At 54.8% G+C, this 21748-nt stretch overlaps 8 protein-coding genes across 8 annotated transcripts; 5 read left to right on the forward strand and 3 right to left on the reverse strand.

Annotated features, from left to right (window-relative positions):
• Nucleotides 1-3013: 3013 nt before the first annotated feature.
• On the reverse strand, nucleotides 3014-3397 carry CDEST_02758 (uncharacterized protein; the record flags this gene model as incomplete). Its single annotated transcript, XM_062918917.1, has 1 exon — nucleotides 3014-3397. One exon carries the CDS (start codon nucleotides 3395-3397, stop codon nucleotides 3014-3016), a length of 384 nt encoding a protein of 127 aa, XP_062774968.1.
• A 1709-nt stretch (nucleotides 3398-5106) lies between these two features.
• Nucleotides 5107-6969, forward strand: CDEST_02759 (uncharacterized protein; the record flags this gene model as incomplete). The annotated part of the gene is made up of 1 exon (XM_062918918.1): nucleotides 5107-6969. The coding sequence occupies one exon, from the start codon at nucleotides 5107-5109 to the stop codon at nucleotides 6967-6969; it is 1863 nt and encodes a 620-aa protein (XP_062774969.1).
• A 2210-nt stretch (nucleotides 6970-9179) lies between these two features.
• CDEST_02760 (Putative cytochrome P450) lies at nucleotides 9180-11262 on the forward strand. The gene is made up of 3 exons (XM_062918919.1): nucleotides 9180-9577; nucleotides 9655-9852; nucleotides 9918-11262. The coding sequence occupies exons 1-3, from the start codon at nucleotides 9332-9334 to the stop codon at nucleotides 11052-11054; spliced, it is 1581 nt and encodes a 526-aa protein (XP_062774970.1). The 5' UTR covers nucleotides 9180-9331; the 3' UTR covers nucleotides 11055-11262.
• Nucleotides 11263-11293: 31 nt separating this feature from the next.
• Nucleotides 11294-13038, forward strand: CDEST_02761 (uncharacterized protein). The gene has a single exon (XM_062918920.1). It carries the CDS (start codon nucleotides 11791-11793, stop codon nucleotides 12895-12897), a length of 1107 nt encoding a protein of 368 aa, XP_062774971.1. The 5' UTR covers nucleotides 11294-11790; the 3' UTR covers nucleotides 12898-13038.
• A 19-nt stretch (nucleotides 13039-13057) lies between these two features.
• CDEST_02762 (uncharacterized protein) lies at nucleotides 13058-14567 on the forward strand. Its single transcript, XM_062918921.1, has 3 exons — nucleotides 13058-13557; nucleotides 13605-14049; nucleotides 14097-14567. The coding sequence occupies exons 1-3, from the start codon at nucleotides 13447-13449 to the stop codon at nucleotides 14558-14560; spliced, it is 1020 nt and encodes a 339-aa protein (XP_062774972.1). The 5' UTR covers nucleotides 13058-13446; the 3' UTR covers nucleotides 14561-14567.
• Nucleotide 14568: 1 nt separating this feature from the next.
• Nucleotides 14569-16464, reverse strand: CDEST_02763 (Putative glutaredoxin, Thioredoxin domain, Thioredoxin-like superfamily). Its single transcript, XM_062918922.1, has 2 exons — nucleotides 15538-16464; nucleotides 14569-15475 (listed from the first exon to the last, which is right to left on the reverse strand). Exons 1-2 carry the CDS (start codon nucleotides 16240-16242, stop codon nucleotides 15392-15394), a joined length of 789 nt encoding a protein of 262 aa, XP_062774973.1. The 5' UTR covers nucleotides 16243-16464; the 3' UTR covers nucleotides 14569-15391.
• Nucleotides 16465-16904: 440 nt separating this feature from the next.
• CDEST_02764 (Putative SH3 domain, actin-depolymerizing factor domain, ADF-H/Gelsolin-like domain superfamily) lies at nucleotides 16905-19846 on the forward strand. Its single transcript, XM_062918923.1, has 3 exons — nucleotides 16905-17369; nucleotides 17455-19515; nucleotides 19572-19846. The coding sequence occupies exons 1-3, from the start codon at nucleotides 17174-17176 to the stop codon at nucleotides 19694-19696; spliced, it is 2382 nt and encodes a 793-aa protein (XP_062774974.1). The 5' UTR covers nucleotides 16905-17173; the 3' UTR covers nucleotides 19697-19846.
• A 626-nt stretch (nucleotides 19847-20472) lies between these two features.
• Nucleotides 20473-21267, reverse strand: CDEST_02765 (uncharacterized protein). The gene is made up of 3 exons (XM_062918924.1): nucleotides 21025-21267; nucleotides 20689-20903; nucleotides 20473-20625 (listed from the first exon to the last, which is right to left on the reverse strand). Exons 1-3 carry the CDS (start codon nucleotides 21112-21114, stop codon nucleotides 20598-20600), a joined length of 333 nt encoding a protein of 110 aa, XP_062774975.1. The 5' UTR covers nucleotides 21115-21267; the 3' UTR covers nucleotides 20473-20597.
• Between the last annotated feature and the right edge of the window lie 481 nt (nucleotides 21268-21748).

The raw sequence follows: 21748 nt of genomic DNA on the forward strand, positions 1-21748 counted from the left end.
GACTGTGTTGAATGTCTGTCTCACTGCGTTTGACCGGCTACGCAAGGAGAGGATAGGTCCCGGAGGGACACATCATGGGCCGATTGTAAGTGCTAGCCTCATCTTCCGAAGGGCTGATGCATCCTCCCCTCCCTCGGTGTATTTTCCCCTCTCGCAAGTTTTTGCGGTGCTACAGCGTACAGTCTCTGTTTGGAGGTTTCGTTTGATAGGGGTGGACGCGGGTCGCCTCACGAGACGGCTACGAGCTGTGTGACTCGTGACCTCGTGACCAACATGGACAGTGAAAAAAGCTTGGCTCACAGCAACTGAAGACAGACAGACGGACAGACAAAAGGGATGGAGAGGAGGATAGACAGAAGTAGGCACGAATTAATTCGAGACCAGCTTTATTACGATTGCGGGGTATTCAAGAACAAGTACTGTTTGCTCACGATATCAGATGGTGGTGGGATCGGCACTGCCCGGCGGGACTGCAAAAAAAAAAACACAGTTCCTCCCTTCCCAAGGTGATGCGAGGCTGACCAGACTACTTACACATGGGAGGGGCTCGGGATCCCAAGCGGACAGGCGTCCGGACGCATCTAGGCACCGCGGTTGGACGAGGCGAATCGGGGGGGGGGGGGGGGGGGGGTTGTTTGAGTTTGGGGTGAGCGAGTTTGGAAGGCAGGAACGAGCGTCGCGAGTATCAGGGAACAGCAGTGGAGGGAAGATTATTTTTAGTCTGCTTTGTTCGCTGGTTTGGAAGAGTCCCGGAAAGAGTGATGGGATGAACCTTGGTTGCCTTGGCTCAAGCAAGTCGTGGGCGGGCTGCTGGGAGGTCAAGAGCATTGAAATATGATATAACTGTTGCGGCTTAGGGATCGCGGCAGTCAGACGGACCGACGAGCGGGTGCACGGTTGTCGAAAGGGCTCACGCTCACGCCAACGGACATCTTCGAAATTTGATGACAATGGCGATGGTGACTCGTCATATTTTTCGTGGGATTTGGGAAGTGCGCTTGGACAAGGCTTCCCGAGAGTTGGGTAGAAGGTGGTATCATGGCACATGAGGAAGCGATGATATTGGTTTCTTTCACATGATGGAAGCATGTGCCTTGGGTGAACTCGAAATCATGTCTTCGCCCACCGATGTTTTGATGTGTGTTATTATGTCTTTGCCTCGCAATTTCGGGCAAGAATGGACAGTGGGTGGGTGTGACCCCGGCTTGCCTTGTTTCCTACGAGGAGGATCTCGGGCTGAGGAGGAAACGAGGTGTGTGGGTTTTGTGAGGTTTTCATCTGCCGTTGCCTGCCGACATGACACGGCGCGACAGGCGGGCTGTTCAGTTTGATTCTACAAAGAGAACAGACCGTAATGTCACTTTTCGTTTGGGTGTTCATATGACGTAAATGGGGACCAATTGACTATCCTCCCGCCGGGGTCCCCGTTTGTTGATAGCGATCTGCAGAGGAGGGCAAAACAATAAACTTAGACCAAGGTTGAATGACTCTCGCAGAGACCGGGCGTCGTTTTGTGCTTTTTCTCTTGTCTCCTGCGCCGTAAGGTGGGCTGGGGTATGCGTACTCCGTGTTGGCTGCGGTGATGTTGTCGGCTGGTTCATTAAAAATGAGTACCGTCGTGTCTGTTGAGCTCAAGTCTGTTTGTTTCCTGTGCTACCATGATCCAGAGCCGTCCGGCGTTGAGCGATATGGTGTCTCACGAACCGCGACGAGACTTCGTTGGTTCCTTCTGTGTCCGGCAAAACATTGAGCTAGAGTTGGCCAATCTACCAGGACAGCGGATCGGGCACGCAGAGGGCAAAGGATGGGCGGGGGCAGAATTTCTCTTTCCAACGGTCCTATCCGGCGCAAAGGAAGAAGAAAAGAGCTCGCCAGGTCGGAATTGACCCCAAAATTTGAGGAACCCAGAAAGGGGCCGCGACAAGGGTGGCAGTTACCCGTTTTGATGTCCACGTGCGGCCTTCTGTTTTCGGACTGTGCCCTTAATCATGACATGTTTCTTGCGAGTCGCTTATTGCTGCAGCTGCGGAAGTGAGGGGTTTTGAGGCCCCACGAACTTATGAGTTGAGGACGAGGGAGCCATGAACGACAAGAAGACGGACATTCGGACACTTCTGCTGGCATGGAGGGACCGTAGCTCCTGGCCCCTCGTTGCTCACCAACCATATATATGGAATGAATGAGAACAACCGGAACGAGCGGGCTCGAATGATGAGATGAGTTGACACTGACATGAGCTTTGCTTTCCATACCTATCGTACGCACCTAGACATTCGTACGATATAACTTACGGAGAGGAGATGGGAAGTCCGGGATGGAACAGATGGAGATGCGACGACCAGGAAGCCAATGAGAGGCGAGAGAAACCAGGGGCAGGAGCGCCGAAAGGAGCGAGCAAGTTTGCGGGACGTGATGAGAACAATTCCTGATTGGCTCGGACAGCAAAAGCGGATGGAGAAGGGCGGACGGCTCTTATCCGACAATCCATGTTAGTGAGCCCTGATGCTCAGGGACAGGGGAGCCAGGCCTCTTAGTGGCTGCTTCATCTACTTCTCCTGGACAGCCTCCCCCCGGGTAATCTGAAACGTTCTAAAATCGTGACTGGCGGCCACATGAGGTGGGGGTGACAACCAATCCTGAATCCATACCAACGCCCTCGCGCCAGACCAGTGATCCAGGAAGACGCAGTGATCCATGAACCACTGGCTTCCCGTTTGGGAGCCTTGGCTGCACGTACCGAATCCGGTCCCCTGTAACGAGCGTTCCGGGTGCGATACTCGGTCTTTTTTTCTCCCTCAACTTTTCTTGTTCTCGTGCTATCTCTCTAGCTACGACAGTCCATCCGAGTCCTCGATTCCCTCTTGGGCGGCGTTCCCATGTCGTTCTTGTTGGCATAACGGTTAGGCTTCTGGCCAGGTTTCTTCGAGGCCGTCATCCACTATACCTATCACCGCGTCGTTCCGAATCGGAACCTCAAGGTGAATACAACGCGACTGTTCGTCCAACCCAACCGTCACACCGAGAAGAGCTCTCGGTTCTGCGGCCTTGAAGGCTCCGACTTAGTCGTCGACCGTGGTTGTGGGATCAGCTTGGGTGTGGCGATCCCGTGCGATCTGCTTCGCTTCTTTCTGTTTCTGTCTTTCGAGCATTGGCCAACGGAAAAGTGAGAGAGGCATAAGAGCCCAGCTGAAGATGAGGGGAAACCCTGAACTGAGTTTCCGTTCGGGGCCGATCGTGATGCTGCGAGAAGCAAGAAACCCCGTCGCCAGCCCTGGACGATCCGCATGAGTGACGCACTTGCTTCTCGCTTTGTCACCGCAGACGCGCCGCACTGCCACGCGGCTGCTTCGGTTCGTTGTTTCGGGGCGGCTGCTGCCCAGCTGCTGTCCATCGTCATGTCAAGTACGCCGCACACCAGGTTTCGCGGGTTTCGTCGGACCACCCTTCGCCGTTGTAGTCGCACCGAGAGCAACAGCAAAAAGAAAGAAAAAAATAGATACGATCAGGTCAGATGCCAAAAAGACGCATTGGGATCAGAGTGTCCCACATTCACTCTTCCACTTGTTCTTCATCATCTTCTTCCACCATCGCCAACACTACCACCACCACCTCCTCCTCAACCTGTGCAGACGTCTGACCTTTGTCCTTTGTTGCAAACGCAAGGCCCGGACACCCGAGTTTCTGCTAGACAAGCAAGACACAAACAACCGCTTCAGGCATTGACGGGCAACAGCTGACACTTTATCCCACGGACGTTGGCGCTACATCTGCGCTTCTTTTGACACAACGACAAGCTCTGACACTTCTCGTCCCCAATCTCCCCCCGTTTCTCCATTCGCCCATCCTTCGACCCATCTTTTGGCCGGCAGTGGCCACCCCCCCTCCCCCCATTCGCGTACACCCCCATCGCCTCTGGGTTCTTCTCCCCCCTCCGTAGGCTGTATGTATGTAAGGCCTGGTATCAAAGTCAAAGGCCCGGACGAACAACACATCGTCCCATCTTCTCTCCCCTTTGTGTGCCCGCCCAATTATACTCCGTTGCCGTACTCCCTTCTTGCACTGTCAGTCAAGCAAGCACGGGATAGACTTTGGCAAAAACCGGGAAGGCCGAGGGAACAAAAGGCCACAACAACAGTCCACAGACTGGACAACTCCTACGCATACAAAACTGCTCCGGCGAGTCTGTCTCTAGTATTTCGAAGGCGTCTTTTTTCGGATAGCTCGCTCGCTCCAGCTCCTCTACCTATTCTTTACATACCTACGCAGCAGGCCAGCACCTCCGGCCGAGCGAACGGAACACGAGCCCCCATCATCTGCTTTTGCAACAGCTCCCCGCCCAATTGAACCCTGGTCTTTGATGATCGCCGCCAAGACCCACTACTGGTCATTTACCTCACGCAGTTGATCGCACTTTTCGTCTCTTTCCGTCATCCCCCTCCCTCAGGCCCTCTTCACTGCTTTCTCTGCTAGTAGACCACCTCGGACTGGGCTAGGGCCGCTTGCCTTCTCCGTAGCCGCTGGATATCTTTAAGCTCCTGCAGCTGCTGCTACCCTGGAAGCCACCTTGCGACCGAGTCTATCCTGATCTGTCCACGACCGAACAACATTACTTCTTCCCCACCGTCCCTGGTCTCTTCTACACCTACGTCCCTCTTCCCTCTTCTCTTTCTTCTTTCTCCAGACCCGATTCGACCGCGCCAACGGCCTCGGTCACGCCTTGTACGCAGACGCTGTATTGCTCGTCATCCACCGCGCTGACCACCGCATTGCCGTCTGCACAATCCGGCCATCCATCCTGTGCGACCGCTGCTGGAGCCGTTACTACCATGAACGCTTCCTAGAAGGAAGAAGACTTCTCTCGTCCATGACCAGCTAGGCTCGACGCCCGCCGACACTCCTTTACAAAAACAACTCAGCCGGTCGATCTTCCGTTCTCACAGCCTCAACATCCCCACACGAAGCTTGTCCTCTTCTTTCCTTTGTTGAAAGATACCCTTTGGGAACGACGCCATCATATTAGTGGGCACGGTCCATAAAACGACTCTACGAACCTTCGATTCTTCAGGATACCACCCTTTTTTACATACACCATCGACGTTGCTTATAATGCGAGCAAACATGCCGGCCCCACTGGATCTCAGCAAGTCCAAGCTGTCGATATCCGACCCGCGGATGAACCTGCGGCGGTCTGCTTCACACCACAACTCCAGTTACGAGAAGGTCCCCTTGTCTGCCACTTCCGCCCGCTTCAGCTTCAACCACCTTCTCTTCTCTTCACCGCCACCATCGCCGAGCTTGCCGGCTCTTATCCCGCCCCCTCGGAAGTCGCCCATTCACCCGAGACCTAGCCGCGTATTCCGGTTCACTTTCTGGATTGCATTTGCGGCCTTGTTGTTCTACTTCGCAACATTCCCTTTCCGAAGCAGCCTCGGCGTGCCAAGGCTGAACCTGCCTCACCTTACCACGCATGAAGACTTTGAGATGGTGGGCCAGGATGACCTGCCCGACTTTCCGACCCCCATTGTCATTACCGACCACAGTGGAAAATCAAAATGGACGGTGTCGATCCCCCCGAGCTACGATTTTCCGTTGTCGGTGAAGGAGTATGGAGACATGTGCAGCAAGTGCCGAGAAGTTGCTGCTCGTGTGAGGGACATGCGCCACCGGGCCCAGATTCCCGATCAGAACCTCCTGGGCCACGAGGCTCCGGCCGACCCGTACTTTGTGGATGTGGGAGAAGCTCAGAAGTCGGGTCTTTTACCAGACGTTGCGAATAGCAGATGGCCGAGCAAGGGCCAGGGCCGAGACGGAGCCTTGGTCGGGGAGAACAAGGACTCGTTAGTTGAAAAGCCAGTCTGCCAGAGTTCGATGACATTCGTTTTGGAGACGGCGGACGCTGGAATTGGACATACCATCATGCACCTGTGGACTTTTTACGGACTTGCACAGAGGCAAGGCAGGGCCTTCTTCATCGACGACTCCCGCTGGGCGTACGGCAAGTACACAGACATCTTCCAGGCGCCACCCATTCCGAATTGCCGCCCTCCGCCCCGCCACGAGATGATCCCTTGCCCCCCCAGAGCTCGTCATCTTGTAGTCACCTCAGAGACGGCCAAGGATCTTTGGGCGGGCTCTCTGAGCAAACCCTACGCCGACTTCAGAGCCCAGGATGAGGGGGGAGTGCGAGAGCTTTTTGACTTGGCACACGAGGGCTATCGAGCTCTGTTCGACCTGAACAAAGACGACACTCAGTACGTTCTCAACAGAGTCAAGGAAATCAAGACAAAAGCCCTCACTGGAGACGCCAACCCGAACGATGGCCTTGTCGTCGGCGTTCACGTTCGACATGGCGATTGCCACCCCCTCGAATACCAGTACCGCGGGACTTACATCCCTATGGAGATCATCGCCAACCGCGCCCATGAAATCATCGATGTCAATTACAACGAGTCCGGCAGGGATGGCGCCGACGACGAGCTCGCCAAAAAGAAGTCGTTTCTCGTACTGGCGTCCGACGACCCAACCGTCTACGAATCTGTTGACTTCAGAGGCTCTATGCGTGCACAGGAGCAGATTCGTCTCGCTTCGAAGCAGGAAACCCATAAGGCCACCCTGGACAGGCACGTCATGCATCGATTCGAAGATGAGTCCTTTGGCTGGGAGGGCGGATTCTTCGCTGCCATGTTCTGGAACCTTGGTCTTTCGTCTATGAGCGCATCCAACGCTGCGACGGCCAAGAACAAGCAGCTGGCTCCCTCGGCCGAGACTCTTCGTCTTCGGGGCTACATTGGCCGTGCGTACATGATGGACCTCGCCGTGCTTGCCAGCGCAAGCGATGCGATCGTATGTACCGTCAGTGCCATGGGTTGTCGTCTGCTCGCAGTCATGATGGGATGGGACTCCGCCATGGAATCGGGAAACTGGGTCAACGTCGACGGTCCTTATGGATGGACCGGTCTGTCTTTCTGAGCGAAATCTGCTCCCCGCCCCCCCCCCCCCCCCCCCCCCTTTTTTTTTTTTTTTCAAAAAGACCAGGAGGAAGTAAAAATCGAAAACGAATTTAGAGGAATGGCATGCGTGGCTCGCACAATTCGAGTCATGAGGAAGGCCATTCCGCAAACAAATCTTACTAGCATGGCTCAAGGTGTACGGCGTCCAAAGCGAAAGGCACAACCGCTTCTACTTTTTATCTCTCTTACTTGGATATGTTCGTTTTGGTTTTCGGGAAAAGAGATACCTCTGTAGTTGTTGTCCAGCAAACGCTGCATGCATTGGAGGCTGGTCAAATGAGTACAGCCCAAACGGTCGCTACTGCATCAACTAATCATACATTAAAAACAAACTACATACAAAGAAACCTTGGTTCTAGGCGCTGGCTCAGAAGCGTGTACGCCGGCTAGCCGGATCCTAAACAAAAATACAGTCCCAAGTCGCATCCAACCATTTGCTGTGTACGTACGTGTGGTTGTGCTATGCTTTTTCGTTCCAGCTTGCCCAGTATCTCTTTGGTCATCAACGACGTATCTGAAATACTCTTCGGAGGGACAACGAGCATCAGTTGCCACGGCTTGTCCCTAACACCGGCTATGCCCCATTAAAGGTCGGAGCAAATGCCCACAAAGGAGGAGGGGGGGCTCAGACGCCTGGCTCCATAGAAGCCGCTAATGACCGGTGCGATCCGTTTACTCCTCTCAATGCGAGTTGACTACTGTATCCGGAACAGTGCGTTCCTGGACAACAGGACACGCCAGTACATCGGTGGAATTCGTGGGTAATGAATGGGTTTTTTGGCGGGTTGGCAATCAGTAGACTAATGCAGATCAATACAGCTAGCTGCCCTTGTGTTCCAAGTCTCGTTCTGCCGTGGCCTGTGTTACAATGAGAAGTGGCATGTAAGCTGCCAAACATAGGATAGGGATAATGTCCCTCATAACGGCGTTGCGTGTCTCCATATCGACGACTCGGACCACATGACAAATCCTGTACAGAGACAGCTTCAACCCGTGCAGGTTGTTGTTCTGATTGTTCTGCTGTAGTTCGCTTCGAAATACTCTGCAATTGCTAGGGAAATTCTTCAACGACTTGTCCAGGCTTTTGGTCTCCGAAGAAGCGCATGTGGCTTTTCCCGATATGACCTCACGTCTTTAGAACTCGCATTTCTTAGCGGGTATACTGCTTAACACACTCAAGATGGCATGTGCTGAAACGACAAACTAGCAGCATTGTGTCAGTCTGCGCTAAGGGGGATTCTTGATTCTAGCCACTAGCTTCGTCAACCAAGATGACACATCGGGACTTGTATAGTGGACTGCGTAATTGTTGATGTATTGCAGCGTTGAGCTTTTTAAAAAATGAAAAGAAAAAAAATGAAGGAAAGAAAGAAACCCTAGAAGGCTAGAGAGGTCAGAGCATAATCCGTCTCGAGTTCTTATTCGGGTTGCCAGTTTAACAATAAAGGGCATGTGAGTGGCCAGACGGGTTCTGTCAATAATGGTGGGAGGGCAGGGGGGAGGGGTGATTGGCGAGAAGGAAGGGGAAAGGGGAGAGGCACAGCGGATCGGACCCTATGGGATGGAAAGGTGACAATAGCAAGGTGCACTGACAAAACTGACGACAGCAGCAAGGCAATTTCGAAATGGCTTCATCGCTCTGGAAGGTGGTTTCTGACATTGGGGATTTGGCACATGCATCGAATCATTCCCATTGTACACTGCTCGATTAGGCAGGGAGGGGTCCAAATACGAATACGAATGGCCCGTGATTGGTTAGGCTGTTCGTGCCACCGAATGCTCCATCCCCCCTGGTTTCCCGATTTTCTGGGGCAACGTCGAGCCTGGACCAACAGCAGGGCACAGGGAAGAGAAAGGGGCACCTTGGGATGGAAACCTGAGAAGGAGAGAGGAAAAATTAAACATTGCATTCGTAAACCCTGTGATAGATGCCCCAAAACGCGATCCAGGTGGCCAGATGTCACGGCTTCTGGGCCCCCGTGTGCGATATGCTTGACCGCCTGGAGCTCTCTCTCTCTCATACAGACTAGCAGCTGGCTTGGAGTATGAGCATGGTGCATGGCGCATGGACCGTGCTGCTTGCCCAGGTTGGTTACGCAAAAGGTGGGACCCAACAAAACGCGACAGATATCTAATCTCATAACGGATCATTTAAAACTACGGCTGGAACCCCCCATTCTTAATGACTTCCACTCTCCCCGTGCCACAGCTATTCCAGTATCTCGTTCATTCACGTCAGCTTGAACCGCACGTATATCCCCCGACGCCGGGCAACATCAATTGACGCATCCTCCTCCGTCGTCCCTCCCTTCTCGCCCTGCATGGGTCTCCTACAGGAGGTCGCGGGACCGTTGTCCCAGCAGTTCCAGACACTAGGAACTGGCTTGCAAATCGTCACCATTGTCGGCGCCGTTATCTTCCTCTCTGTCGTCCTCAACGTCGCCTCCCAGATTCTCTTCAAGAACTCCAACGAGCCGCCCGTGGTCTTCCACTGGTTCCCCTTCATTGGCAGCACCGTCATCTATGGCATGGACCCCCCAGCCTTCTTCAAGGCCAACCGTGAGAAGGTATGCGCTCCCACCGCCCACCGATATTGAGTCTTAGCAACTCTTGGTGCTCTTGCTGACAGGCATCATCCTGAAAGTATGGCGATATCTTCACGTTTGTTCTCCTCGGCAAGAAGACCACGGTCGCTGTCGGCCCCCAGGGCAACGACTTCATCCTCAACGGCAAGCTCAAGGATGTCAACGCCGAGGAAATCTACACTGTTTTAACCACCCCAGTCTTTGGTCGCGACGTCGTCTACGACTGCCCCAACTCCAAGCTTATGGAGCAGAAGAAGGTATGCGGCAGGCCGAAACTCTCTTTGCGCGAGGCTTCCTATTGACAGGTCGCGTGCCCCTCCAGTTCATGAAGATCGCCCTCACCACTGAAGCCTTCCGCTCCTACACCCCTATTGTCGCCGACGAGGTCACCAACTACTTCAAGCGCAGTCTCGACTTCAAGGGCAAGTCCGGTGTCGTGAACATCCCCACGAAAATGGCCGAGATTACCATTTTCACCGCCTCCCACGCCCTCCAGGGCGCCGAGATCCGCAACAAATTCGACGAGTCACTCGCCTCCCTGTACCACGACCTTGACATGGGCTTCACCTCGATCAACTTTGTGCTGCACTGGGCCCCTCTTCCCTGGAACAAGAAGCGTGACCTGGCCCACGACACCATCGCTCAAATCTACATGGACACCATCAAGGAACGCCGCGAGCAGGGTCGCACCAACGGCCTCGACATCATGTCCCACCTGATGAACTCGACCTACAAGAACGGCACCAAGGTCCCCGACCACGAGATCGCCAACATGATGATTGCTCTCCTCATGGCCGGCCAGCACTCTTCCTCGTCTACTAGCTCCTGGATCATGCTTCGTCTCGCTCAAAACCCCCACATTATGGAGGAGCTCTACGAGGAGCAAGTCCGCGCTCTCGGCGCCGATCTGCCTCCTCTGGCCTACGAAGATCTCGCCAAGCTGCCCCTCAACCAGGCCATCATCAAGGAGACCCTCCGCCTCCATGCCCCGATTCACTCGATCATGCGCGCCGTCAAGTCTCCTATGCCCGTCCCCGGCACAAAGTATGTCGTTCCAACAAGCCACACCCTCCTCGCCGCTCCTGGTGTCTCCGGCTCCGACCCTACCTACTTCCCTGAGCCCGAACAGTGGAACCCCCACCGCTGGGATGCCGACTCACCCCTCGCCCCCCGACTCGGGGGCAACGACGTCACGGAGGAGGAGACGATCGATTACGGCTACGGCTTGGTGAGCAAGGGCGCTGCGTCGCCATATCTGCCCTTCGGCGCCGGCCGTCACCGCTGCATCGGCGAGCATTTTGCCAACCTGCAGCTCCAGACCATCACTGCTATGATCGTCAGAAACTTCAAACTCCGTAACGTCGACGGTAGCAACCGCATCAACGGTACCGATTACGCCTCTCTATTCTCGCGTCCTCTGGAGCCCGCCAACATTTACTGGGAGAAGCGCAACCCGTAGATAGGTGAAGGATGCGTGTGTTTCTAGGATGGGGGCTTCGGGTTTCGGAAATGTATATTGCAAGCCATCATGACCACATAAGACATGGCAGAGGGAGAAAATAGATACATAGACATGAGAGCGTCATGACGCAAACGTGGCAGACTTGGACGGTTACCACAGGATAAATAATACACTAATACCAAATATCGTTATGACATCACGACAACCTTGCATCCTGCCGGTCCGTGTTAACGCAGCTCTCATTTGCGTTTGGCTCGCTTCAGAATTCTTGAACACCCGATCGTTGACGAACAGCCGTTGACGGTGCTATGTATCCGCTCCAGAATCGATGATTACGACATTTGACTTCTGCGCAGCCGAACTCGTTCGGCGCTGTTTTGTTTCAAGGTCAGTGCGGCGGACATGGGAATACGTCTCAGACATCCCCCCACCCCGTCCAGTTCCCGCTCCCATCCCAACCCAAGCTCGAACTGTAACTGGAGCTGGAGCTCGCCCACAAAAGATGTCACTCACGCAATCGCCTTGCAAACAGCCGCGTACGAACGTGGGGTTTTGAGTTTGCTTGTTGACGTAGTATAACCTTCGTCTGCTCACTGACTGCTCCTTATATAATAGAAGTCACCAGTATCGATCGCGACAATACTGTTATGGTCGGTTTGGCGACGACGCACACGTTATTCGCAACACCCCAGTATTTGCCAACCGGAAAAGACAATTGCAAAACACAGTCGAAATGAACACGGAGGATGAAAACCTGGGACCTCTAGTCCGCCTATGGGGCATCCGGACGGAGCAGCTCCCGGCCTCGAGCGCAACAAAAGCTGACTTGGCGCCGTTCCTGATCGCCGTGCTGCAGGAGGCGGTCCCCTTCATCGACGCCGTCGCGCCCAAGGACGGCACGGCGCGACCTAATGAGTGGAAGGCCAAAGGCACCAAGACTTTCCCCGAGTCGACGGCGCCCGTTGAGCAGTACGAGCGCATCATCTCCGCTGTCGAGCTCGAGAAGGAGGCGGCGCGGAACCAGCTGCCGAACAACAACTCCATCTCCACTGAGACGTGGGCATGCCGGAGGAGTGTTCACAAGGATCGGCCGGGCAAAGGGACAGCGGCGTGGGAGGAGTTTGTCAAGTGTTTCAAGGACGACCACGTCGAGGCCGAGAAGGCCTTCACGCCGAACGTGATGGAGACTAGGGAGGCACTGATGTGGGACTGTAAGGGTGTCGTTGTCGAGGAAGCGGGGCTTTTATGGGAGGATTTCAAGGTCGGTGTATCGGAGATCAAGCACAAGTTGGGAATGCCGCTCAAGAACCGCGTGTTTCCCGAGCTCATCGTCTCGGCCAAGGCGAGGGGCGTTGACGAGTTCGTGGTCGTGTCGATGCCCGTAACGGACCTGGCGGAGTCGGACCAAGGGCAGCTCGTCAAGGATAAAGGCGTTGTGGTCGGCGCGTACGTTAGTGTCGAGAGAGTGCGAAGGCTACCAACCGGCGCGATTGAGTGGATTATGGCGACGGCTTCGGATGCTAAGGGGATGTTACCGGTGTGGATCCAGGCTAAGGCTGTGCTTGGAGTCGTGTCAAAGGATGTTGCGCTCTTCATGGGATGGATTGCTGAGGAGCGGGAGCAGGGAACGAGCGTGGGCAAGTGGACCGCCGTCAAGGGTGATGGAGGTGGTGGAGAGGTTCGCCCGGGCAGCAACAATCGTAAGGCTTCGGTTGCATTGGAGGATGGGGAATCGTCGACTGTGCAGGGAAGGTCTCCGAGGCAAGGCGTGCCTTCAAGGAACGGGAAGGATCTGGCTGTGGGAGGTACAAACGGGACAAATGGGCAGGTTCATGCTTGAAAAGGGGCGTTGTAAAACCCAATTTGTATCTGTGAGATACCTACCTAACATACAACAACATAAAAGGGGCTAATTGTTTAGGTGCTTAGCGATCATCGGGCTCAATAATGAAGGATCAATTACATACCTACCTACCTACCTGCAGAAATAAAACTCGAGGCTTCTAAGCCCTGTTTGAACATAAGCTTCTCTTGAAAGTAAGCCTGGGGCACTTTCCTCTAACGAACGTCCTGCCTTGGATAGGTCTGCCTTATGTCCAACGCGCCTTCCTCACATGCCATTTAGACCCCGGAGGAGGTGTGGTCATCTGTCCGAAGGGTAACCCTAGTTCCCTTTCAAGAATATCACAGTTGACGCTCAGCAGTCGATACGCCCTCGACACCCTTTTTACATTGCGTCTACTTGGCCATTCTGGACACGGGTTTCCGTGTACAGACAGCATTTTTGTCTCCATCAGTTCTTTTCCTTCGTCCGGATACCCGTATCTCACATCCACCTTGTGTATCTCGTTCGCGGGCTTACTCCCTGTTCTTCAACGTTCAACGACACATGCAGAGGTATCCCATCGATACCACTGTCAATCCTCCAACCGTCATGACGAAAACTCGCTCAAATACCGCCGCTAATTCCGAGCGTGATGCAGCCACTTCAAGAGAAGTCGTAAGCAAAAGATGTCTCCTTCTGGGCAAGACTCCAGTTCCAGGTAGAGCTGTGCAGCTAACACGCATGGGCAGGTGGCCAGCAACACACCAAACGGGCTCGGTACCGCCAGTAACACCATCCCAGCGACCCAGCTGGCATTCAATACCAGCCATATCGTGATACTACAGGAGCTCCTGACGATGCGACGGACACTCGAAGGCATATCTCGTCGTCAGGAGGCAAGCGATGAGACGATTAGGGCCAGCGAGACAAGATTGCAAGAACTTCAGCCCATGCCTAAACGGCTTGACGATATGGGCTTCGAACTGAACAGTCACTACTCGCTAGCCGAAGACAAAATACGCAGACAAGAGGCAGAGATCAGAGCTCTGGCGGACAAGATTGTTCGAAGTGACGAAGAGAGACTTGTCCTGGATCGTAAGGTAGAGCAGCTTTCTACCAAAATCTCTCTGCAGGCAACGCAAGCAGACCCCGAGGAAAATGGTTCAAGTAAGTGGTGTTATTTGGAACGGACCAAAAACACTAACATGGAACAGCTCGGTTCGCTTCCAAACGCAAAGAGCAGGAGGCCCTGCCAGCATACGAACCTAACGAGCAGCCGATGCCTTGCGAAGTGGTTTCCCACATATCCAGCATTATGACAGTTCCTCCAACGACGCCAGCACCCAAAAGGCTTAAGATCGAATACCCTAGGCTCGCCAAACGTCAGGTGCTGAGCTTTCGGAAATACATGCAGGCTTCCAAAAACGACTATCAGAAGGCCACCCCAAAGACCGGCAGCGACATGAGGCGGTTCATCAATCAATTCATCGAGGGTGTCCAGGACAGGAATGTTTCCAACAATTTGCAGGACCAAATTCTAGCACATTTCCCCTCGAAAGTTCGAAGGTCAAAGTCAATAAGAGGGCCGCGTAGTATTGTCATCGAGGGCAACCTGCACTGGGACGATGTTTGCCAGGTTGCCAGCTTGCTGCAGACTGGGAAGGGAGCTGAGGAGTGAGCCAGCCTTACTTGAAGGTGAAGTGTTTTTGTTTTGGAGCTCGTGAGGAAGTAACCATGGCTTGCAAGATGGACCGTAGAAGGAAAGGGCCAATGAGATTTCCGGCATGACTTCTTTGTTGCAGATTGCTGGGCCATTAGATGTAGATATACAGAGATGAAGTTTCAATAGATTGCTATGATCGGAGTCATTTGTTCGCTTTTTTTTGTATTCGTTTTTTGGATGCCAAGTATCTGAGGTGAAAAGAATTAACATCAAAGAAGGGACCAGCTTGCAGGCTTAATACTTTCCCGCCTAAGAGAGAAGCATGATTCAATTAGTTCAATTTTCGTTGACCATAACGCGAAGACTCGCCCATTTGACTAGAAGTGTCCTTGCCTCCGAAGTTATATCCCCAACCTGTCTCTTTGTAGGCCTCAAACCACATTGAATTAGGTGTCTGCCCAATGCTACCCAAGCCCTCTGTCCATCTGCTAGTGCTTCGTCCACTTTTAACCTAAAAGAAGAAGGGAGAAATACCAATAAGTGGTGTACAGACTCTCCTACCACCCATGAAAGGGGTCACTTTCAAAGGGTTCATCCGGAGGCAAGTGTCACGCTTCGCTTGTCAGACAAAATACGCTTGATAACCGACAAGGCATCACCAGAGACTGCCGTCATCATCTCAGCTGGAAACACAGCAGCGGCAGGTTTGACTTGGAATGACTGGGCAGAGGAGTAAATCGAGCGCAGTCGGGGTATGTGTAACCATCAAGACATTAAGAACGTCTTGATCGTGTCGTGGGAAGCAGGCGGAGTGATTCGGCAGAAGACTGCTTGTTCCCATGGTGCTTACGAGGTAGCGGCAGCCTCTGCGTTGGCCTTGGTGCTGTAGGGGCCAAGGAAATCAGGGCTATTGGCAATTTCCTCCTTAACCTAGAGAAGAGTATCGATTAGCTTCCGGCATAGGGAAGGGGAGGGTTGCCAAGAGAACTTACAATATCAAGACCACCAACCAGCTCGCCGTCGACCCAGAGTTGAGGGTAAGTAGGCCAGTCGGCGTACTCCTTCAAGCCCTGCCGTACCTCATCGTCCGCCAGAATATTGAAGAAGCCGTACTTGACAGAGTTCTCCCTCAAAATGCCGACAAGTTGTCTTGAGAAACCGCACTGGGGCGAGCTGGGGGTGCCCTTCATGAAGAGCATAACAGGGGCGGCCTTGACGAGGTCCGCCAGACGCTTGAACAGCTCTTCCTTGGCCTTGGCTGGATCAACAGCCTCCTCCACCGGCGCGGCGGCGCTGGGGCCGTTCTCGACGCCCTGGTTCCCATTTACCGTGCCAGTGGCGCCGGCAGCAGGCTTCTTCGCGTGTGTCTCGATCGCGTTGCGCACCTTGACGGCGCTACTGCCGCTGACGGTCTCAAGAACCTGGCCGTTGCGCAGGAGGACGAGAAAGGGGACGGCGGTGACGTTGTAGGTCTCGCTGATCTCGCTAAGCTCTTCGGCGTTTATGGAAACCCAGGATGTCTGCGGGGGGCTGGTGACGGGGTACTCGGAGGCAAGGGTCGCGAGGACGGTCGCCATCTGGGCGCATGGGGCGGCCCATGGTGCGTGAAACGAGATGATGTGGAGGGTGGAAGGCGGTGTGGAAGCAATGTGCTTCTCAAAGTCGGCCAGACTGGTGATTTCCGTGATCGTCGACATTGTGTGGTTTCCTAGATCGTGTACCCTTTTTGTTCAATGGATCAGGCGCGTCGTAAGGAATTTGAGGTCAATGGGGGAGAAGGGCCGTAGGGAGGAGTCGCGTGGAGTTGTTGAGTCTTGTGGAACAAACACCGGATGAGGGACGGGTTCGGTCGGACGTTGGATCGCGAAATGACAAGGCCAGCAGCTGATAAACCACAAGTCTCCGATACGTGGAGGGGCATTTGGAGGGGCAATTCGTGAGCGAGATTTTTGGACTCGTTGCGATTATGACGGGTATACCGATCTCCGCAGATAGGAGATGGTTTAACTACATAGAGATATGCCCATAACGTAAGAGACTGGCTGTTGCGTCATCTGGCGCAAGATTTATGAGGCTTGATTGCATATGTGGATGATGTTACTAGGCGAAAGTGTGCCCAAGGGAGCCCACCCATGTACCTAGCGAAGGGATCCTCCAAGCGGAAAGCGAAAGCGGCAAGCACCTCTGGAACACAGTGCGTCACTGTACTCGTGGGTCGGCCGTACTCGTACCTTAGGTACCAGGCTGGTGCTGGCGCTGCCACAGCACTTTCCCTGCCCCGCCTCGACACTTGGCCCGACACTGGACAACGCTGAACTGCGTAACCGACCGCCCGCGTATTGGATGCTGGCGGGACCGTGCTTCACCTCCAAGTTCTAGTTCCACCTGTGCTGCGCCTCTCCAACTTTCGGCTGTCCACGACCATTCTGCAATAAAGGCGGTTGGTTTGCTACGTCAGCTTCTTCGCCCGCAAGACATAGGCGACTCCCCGACGGAGATCTTTATGACCTGACCACTTTTGCGTTACTCTTTTCCCTATCTCTGTTTCCCATCTCCCTATTACTCTGACTTCTCGACGATCCAACGTTCTGCGACCACTGCCAGTTAAGCTCATTGCCCAAACTTGCAATGGCGTCACTCAACCTGTCCATCAACGGACCCTCGATCAAGAGCAGCTACCAGAGCGTCATCAACGGCCCGCCTCCGAACTCGAGCTCGCCGACGTACGCTCAATGGGCTCTATTTTCCGTTCAAGCTCCTCTGGCCAATGCTTTCCAAGATAGCGGTGCGAAGGAGAGTGTGCTCAAGGTCCAGAGCACTGGCGGTAGGTTCCCCCGCTCTTCACCGAGCTCCCCACGCCCGACGTTGCTCGGCGAGGCATGCGCTGACAGGTGTCCTCACCCACACAGATGGCGAGCTTTCGGATCTGATCGAGGACTTCAACGAGGGCCGCATCCAGTTCGCCTTTGTCAAAGTAAAGGATCCCAACTCCGGCCTTCCTAAAAATGCCCTGATTGCCTGGTGCGGAGGCGGTGTCCCCGAGAGAACCAAGGGCTACTTCACTACCCACACCGCGGCCGTTTCCAAGATCCTTCACGGTTACCACGTCCAGATTACCGCTCGCTCGGAAAGCGACCTCGAGCCCGAGAGCGTCATGCGCAAGATTGCCGATGCCTCCGGTGCCAAGTACTCAGCAGGCAGCTCCACGCCTTCCGCCGCCCCACCCCCTGTGGCCTCTAAACCCGTCTTCACTCCCACCTCCTCCTCCATTGGAAATGTCAACCCCATCGTGGCCGCGCGAAACCGAAAGACTGTCAACGCTGACGACGATGGCTGGGGAGCAGATGCTCCGCCGGTGACTCGGTCACAGCTGGAGAAGGTCGAATCGGCGTACAAGCCCACCAAGGTCAACATGGCTGAGCTCACAAAGCAACGGCAAGAACCTTCCAGCTCCAACGGCAACAGCTCGCAAGACCGGCCCGATGTTGTAAGAGGCGCGTACCAACCCGTTGGAAAGGTAGACATTGCTGCCATTCGTGCCGCGGCGAAGAACCAGAACGACGACCGGCCAGCGCCTGTCAAGGGCGCATATGAGCCTGTCGGCAAGGTCGACATTGCCGCCATTCGCGCCAAGGCGCAGAAGCCGTCGGAGCCCGTGGAACAACAGGAGGCTGCAGATGACGAGCGGCCTAAGTCGCTGGCTGAACGAAGTGCCGCGTTCAACCAATCCCAATCTGAGCGCCTGACATCGCTGCCCAAGCCCAAGGTTGCCAACAAGTTTGGCGGCGCAGCTGCGTTCACCGGCACCAAGGCGCCGGCGCCTGGTGGTATCGGCTTTGGTGCACCTTCAGTGCCGGCTCCCCCACCTGTTGGCGCAGCCAGCCGTACCTTTGCCGACCAAGGCGGCAAGACACCGGCTCAACTCTGGGCCGAGAAGAAGGGCAAGCAAGGAGGGTCCGTTTCCAACGTCGTCTCGCCTCCGGCCACTTCTCCTATCGGCGTACAGAAGAGCGGAGAGTGGAAGAGTGGGTACGCTGGTAGGTCTTGGGGTCCCGTTAAGACAGCCGAATACGGCCGTGGCCAGATCAGCCAGGAGAACACTGGCGAAGACCCCCAGCAGAGAGATACTGAGACGCCTACCTCGCCCGGTGGTGGCGTTGGCGCTCTCCGCGACCGGTTCAAAAATGCCGCCCCCATCGCTGTTGGAGCTGGTGTCGGGGCTGGTGTTGGCGCTGCTGCCGGAGCTGCCGCTTTCTCACGTGAACAGCCTCAGGAAGAGGAGGACGAGCCGTCGCCGCCGCCTCCCCCGTCCAGTGATTCCCGCCCTCCTCCTCCTGGTGGATTTGCTCTGCCCGGTCTGCCATCCAGACAGGCCGCCGAAGAAGAGGAGGAGGAGGAGGAGGAGCAAGAGCCTCAGTCTCCCATCAGAGTTGCACAGCCCGTTGCTCGTGGACACGAGGTCGAGATCGAGCGCCCTGCGGAGAGAGAGCCTCCTCGTCCCATCCCTACTCAAGAAATCGAGCAAGAGCTGCCGAGAGAAGAGGACCTTTCGGAGGAGCCTAACGATGTTGGCCGCGGCGCTGCTGCAGCTGTCGCAGAGCAACAATTTGGTCAGGAGCAAGTGGCAGCTGGCCAAGCGTCGAGCGGTGGCAAGCGGGCTTTAATCCAGTACGACTATGAGAAGGCCGAAGAAAACGAACTGGAGCTCCGTGAAGGCGAGTACGTTACCAACATTGAGATGGTGGACGAGGACTGGTGGATGGGCACCAACTCCCAAGGCGAGAGCGGCTTGTTCCCTAGTAACTACGTTGAGCTGGTCGGTGACGAGCCTGAACCGGCGCCGGCGGCACGGAGCGCCCCTCCTCCCGCCCCGGCCCAAGCGGAGCCGGCACAGGCACCGGCACCGGCTGGTGCCGGTGCCGGTCAGACCGCCACTGCCCAGTTCGACTATGAGGCAGCCGAGGACAACGGTAAGACAGGTTCTTCCCCCATCATTGTAGGCTGCGGTGCTAACACACATATCCAGAACTTTCATTCCCCGAGAACGCAACAATCACGGATCTCGAGTTTCCCGATGAGGATTGGTGGTTCGGCTCCTACGGTGGAAAGCAGGGTCTTTTCCCTGCCAACTACGTCCAGTTGGACAACTAAATGTGAGTTGACGGAACGCAATTTTAGAAAAAGTCTTCGCGACAGCCAGCGATAAAAAGTGTCCCGAGCCTCTACGAGTATTTCCAAGGGTTGACTCGGAGGGTTCAACGCCTTCGATAGGAATCAAAATTATTGAACCGTTGTTGATCACTTACCTCTTCTGAACCTGGTGACTTTGAAACGTGCCTTTCATAATGGTGCCGAGCAGATTGGTCACGAGAATGCGAATATTATATTGGTATTCAACCTGTCGGCTCGGGCTGGCTGAGGCTAGTGATACGTACACCGGAGCCAAGCCTGTGCCGATAATCACTTGGCCTTCAAGCTATGGTTAGATCTAGGACAGGCCAAGTTCATCCAAATTATGTGTTCATTTTCACATCTGGAGGTGAAATACTACTATAGGACCCATTACTGCGTACGGGTGAGGGAGTATGCCCAGCCAACACCAAGGAATAAAAGACACAGTGCCGTAAACGCCAGGGAATAAAGTGAGCAACAACGTCGCTGAACCCATCGTGGACCCTGTCCCGTCCGTCCATCCGTCCCGAATCCATACCTCAGTTCCTCCTTCCATCCCAAGTCCTTCGTCATCTCAGAGTCATTGCGCTGAGTAGCCGGGAGACGAAGACAAGCCAAGGCGGCAAGGCCGCTAGTTTCCTTCTTCCCCTCATCGTCGCGATCGTCGTCGTCGCCGCCACCACCGCCTCTTCGGGTATAAGCTCGAGGGCTCTTCTCCCAAGAATTACAGTTTGGAGTTTCGCAATCCTCGAACCCCCACACTCAGGGAGAGGGGCCACAGACCTTTTAACTTTGACATCGTAAGCATGTCGGAAATGTCGACATCACACACACACACTCTCTCTCTCTCTCTGTCTCTCTCTCGGACAGTGTGGGCAATTTAGCAGATTTCGAAGCAGCATTCGCAACTGAGGGGAACATTAGCCACCCCGACAAGAGCGACGGTCATGAACAGGCAGTGAAAGACTCACCATTCGGCGCAGCATTCGCATGTCTCGTCAATGACGCAGCAACAGCACAGAGCGGCGAGGCAGGCCGTCAGGCAGTTGCCGCCGCCCTGCTTCTTCTGTTTAGGCGCCTGCATGGGAGGTTGCTGCTGGTACTGCATCGGGGGCTGGCCACCTTGAGGATAGTAGCCGCCGCCGCCATGCTGTTGCGGGTAGCCTCCTTGAGGAGGGCCGTAGGACTGGTGAGCGTATTAGCCATCGGTATTCCTGTTGTACAAATATGGGATCCTGGGCGCGCGACCGCATCGCGGATGCGGCTGTGGAGGGACGGGGGGCGGTTTGAAAGAGTGGCCGGCTTACAGGCTGAGGCTGCTGAGGGTATCCTCCTTGGGGAGGGCCGTAGTTCTGGTTGTAGTTGCCACCCTGGTTGTAGTAGTCTTGGCTGGCCATTTCGATGTATCCGGTGTTTAGGTTTGGCACGGGACAATGAGACTATTCACAAAGAAAGAAAACGACAAATTTGAATGACGTTAGAGTATACTATGTGAAAAGATGTGAAGGGTGTGAGTGTGCGAAATGAAAAGAAATGCTGGGGCTTTTGGGGTTGGGAGATGTGTGTCGATAAAAAGGCGCCCCCAAGTGGTCAGTCTTGCGGAAAGGATCCCTGCGGCTGTAGCAATCGACAGGCTGGGCGAAGCTGCAACCCAGCCCAGCCCAGTGGAGGAGGTGCGGATGCTTTGGTACAGTACCCTTACCCAGCACCGCTGCGCAAGCAGCACCACTACTTCACAAAAGCAGACGCTCAGCACCCATTCGGGGAGAGCGATGGCGCTGCTGCGGGGCCGAAGTACAAGCTTTTCTCTCTCCCTCCCCGTCTTTGCCCACCAAAGTGCCGTCGTAACTAGCACGGGCTCCGAATGAGCGAATCGACTAAGTACTGTTGGAGCGAGGGCCTATCGGTGTGCCTAGCAGGGACCGCCATAGGTCGCTATAGTATCGATGGCTCTAACGATGGATCGAGAAAGTCGCGAACCACCCAGAACAAGCCGCGGACTCTCCGTGCCTGACTCGGAGGAACGCACAC

Source organism: Colletotrichum destructivum, chromosome 2 (genome assembly GCF_034447905.1).
Source record: "Colletotrichum destructivum chromosome 2, complete sequence".
Taxonomy (NCBI): Eukaryota; Fungi; Ascomycota; class Sordariomycetes; order Glomerellales; family Glomerellaceae; genus Colletotrichum; species Colletotrichum destructivum.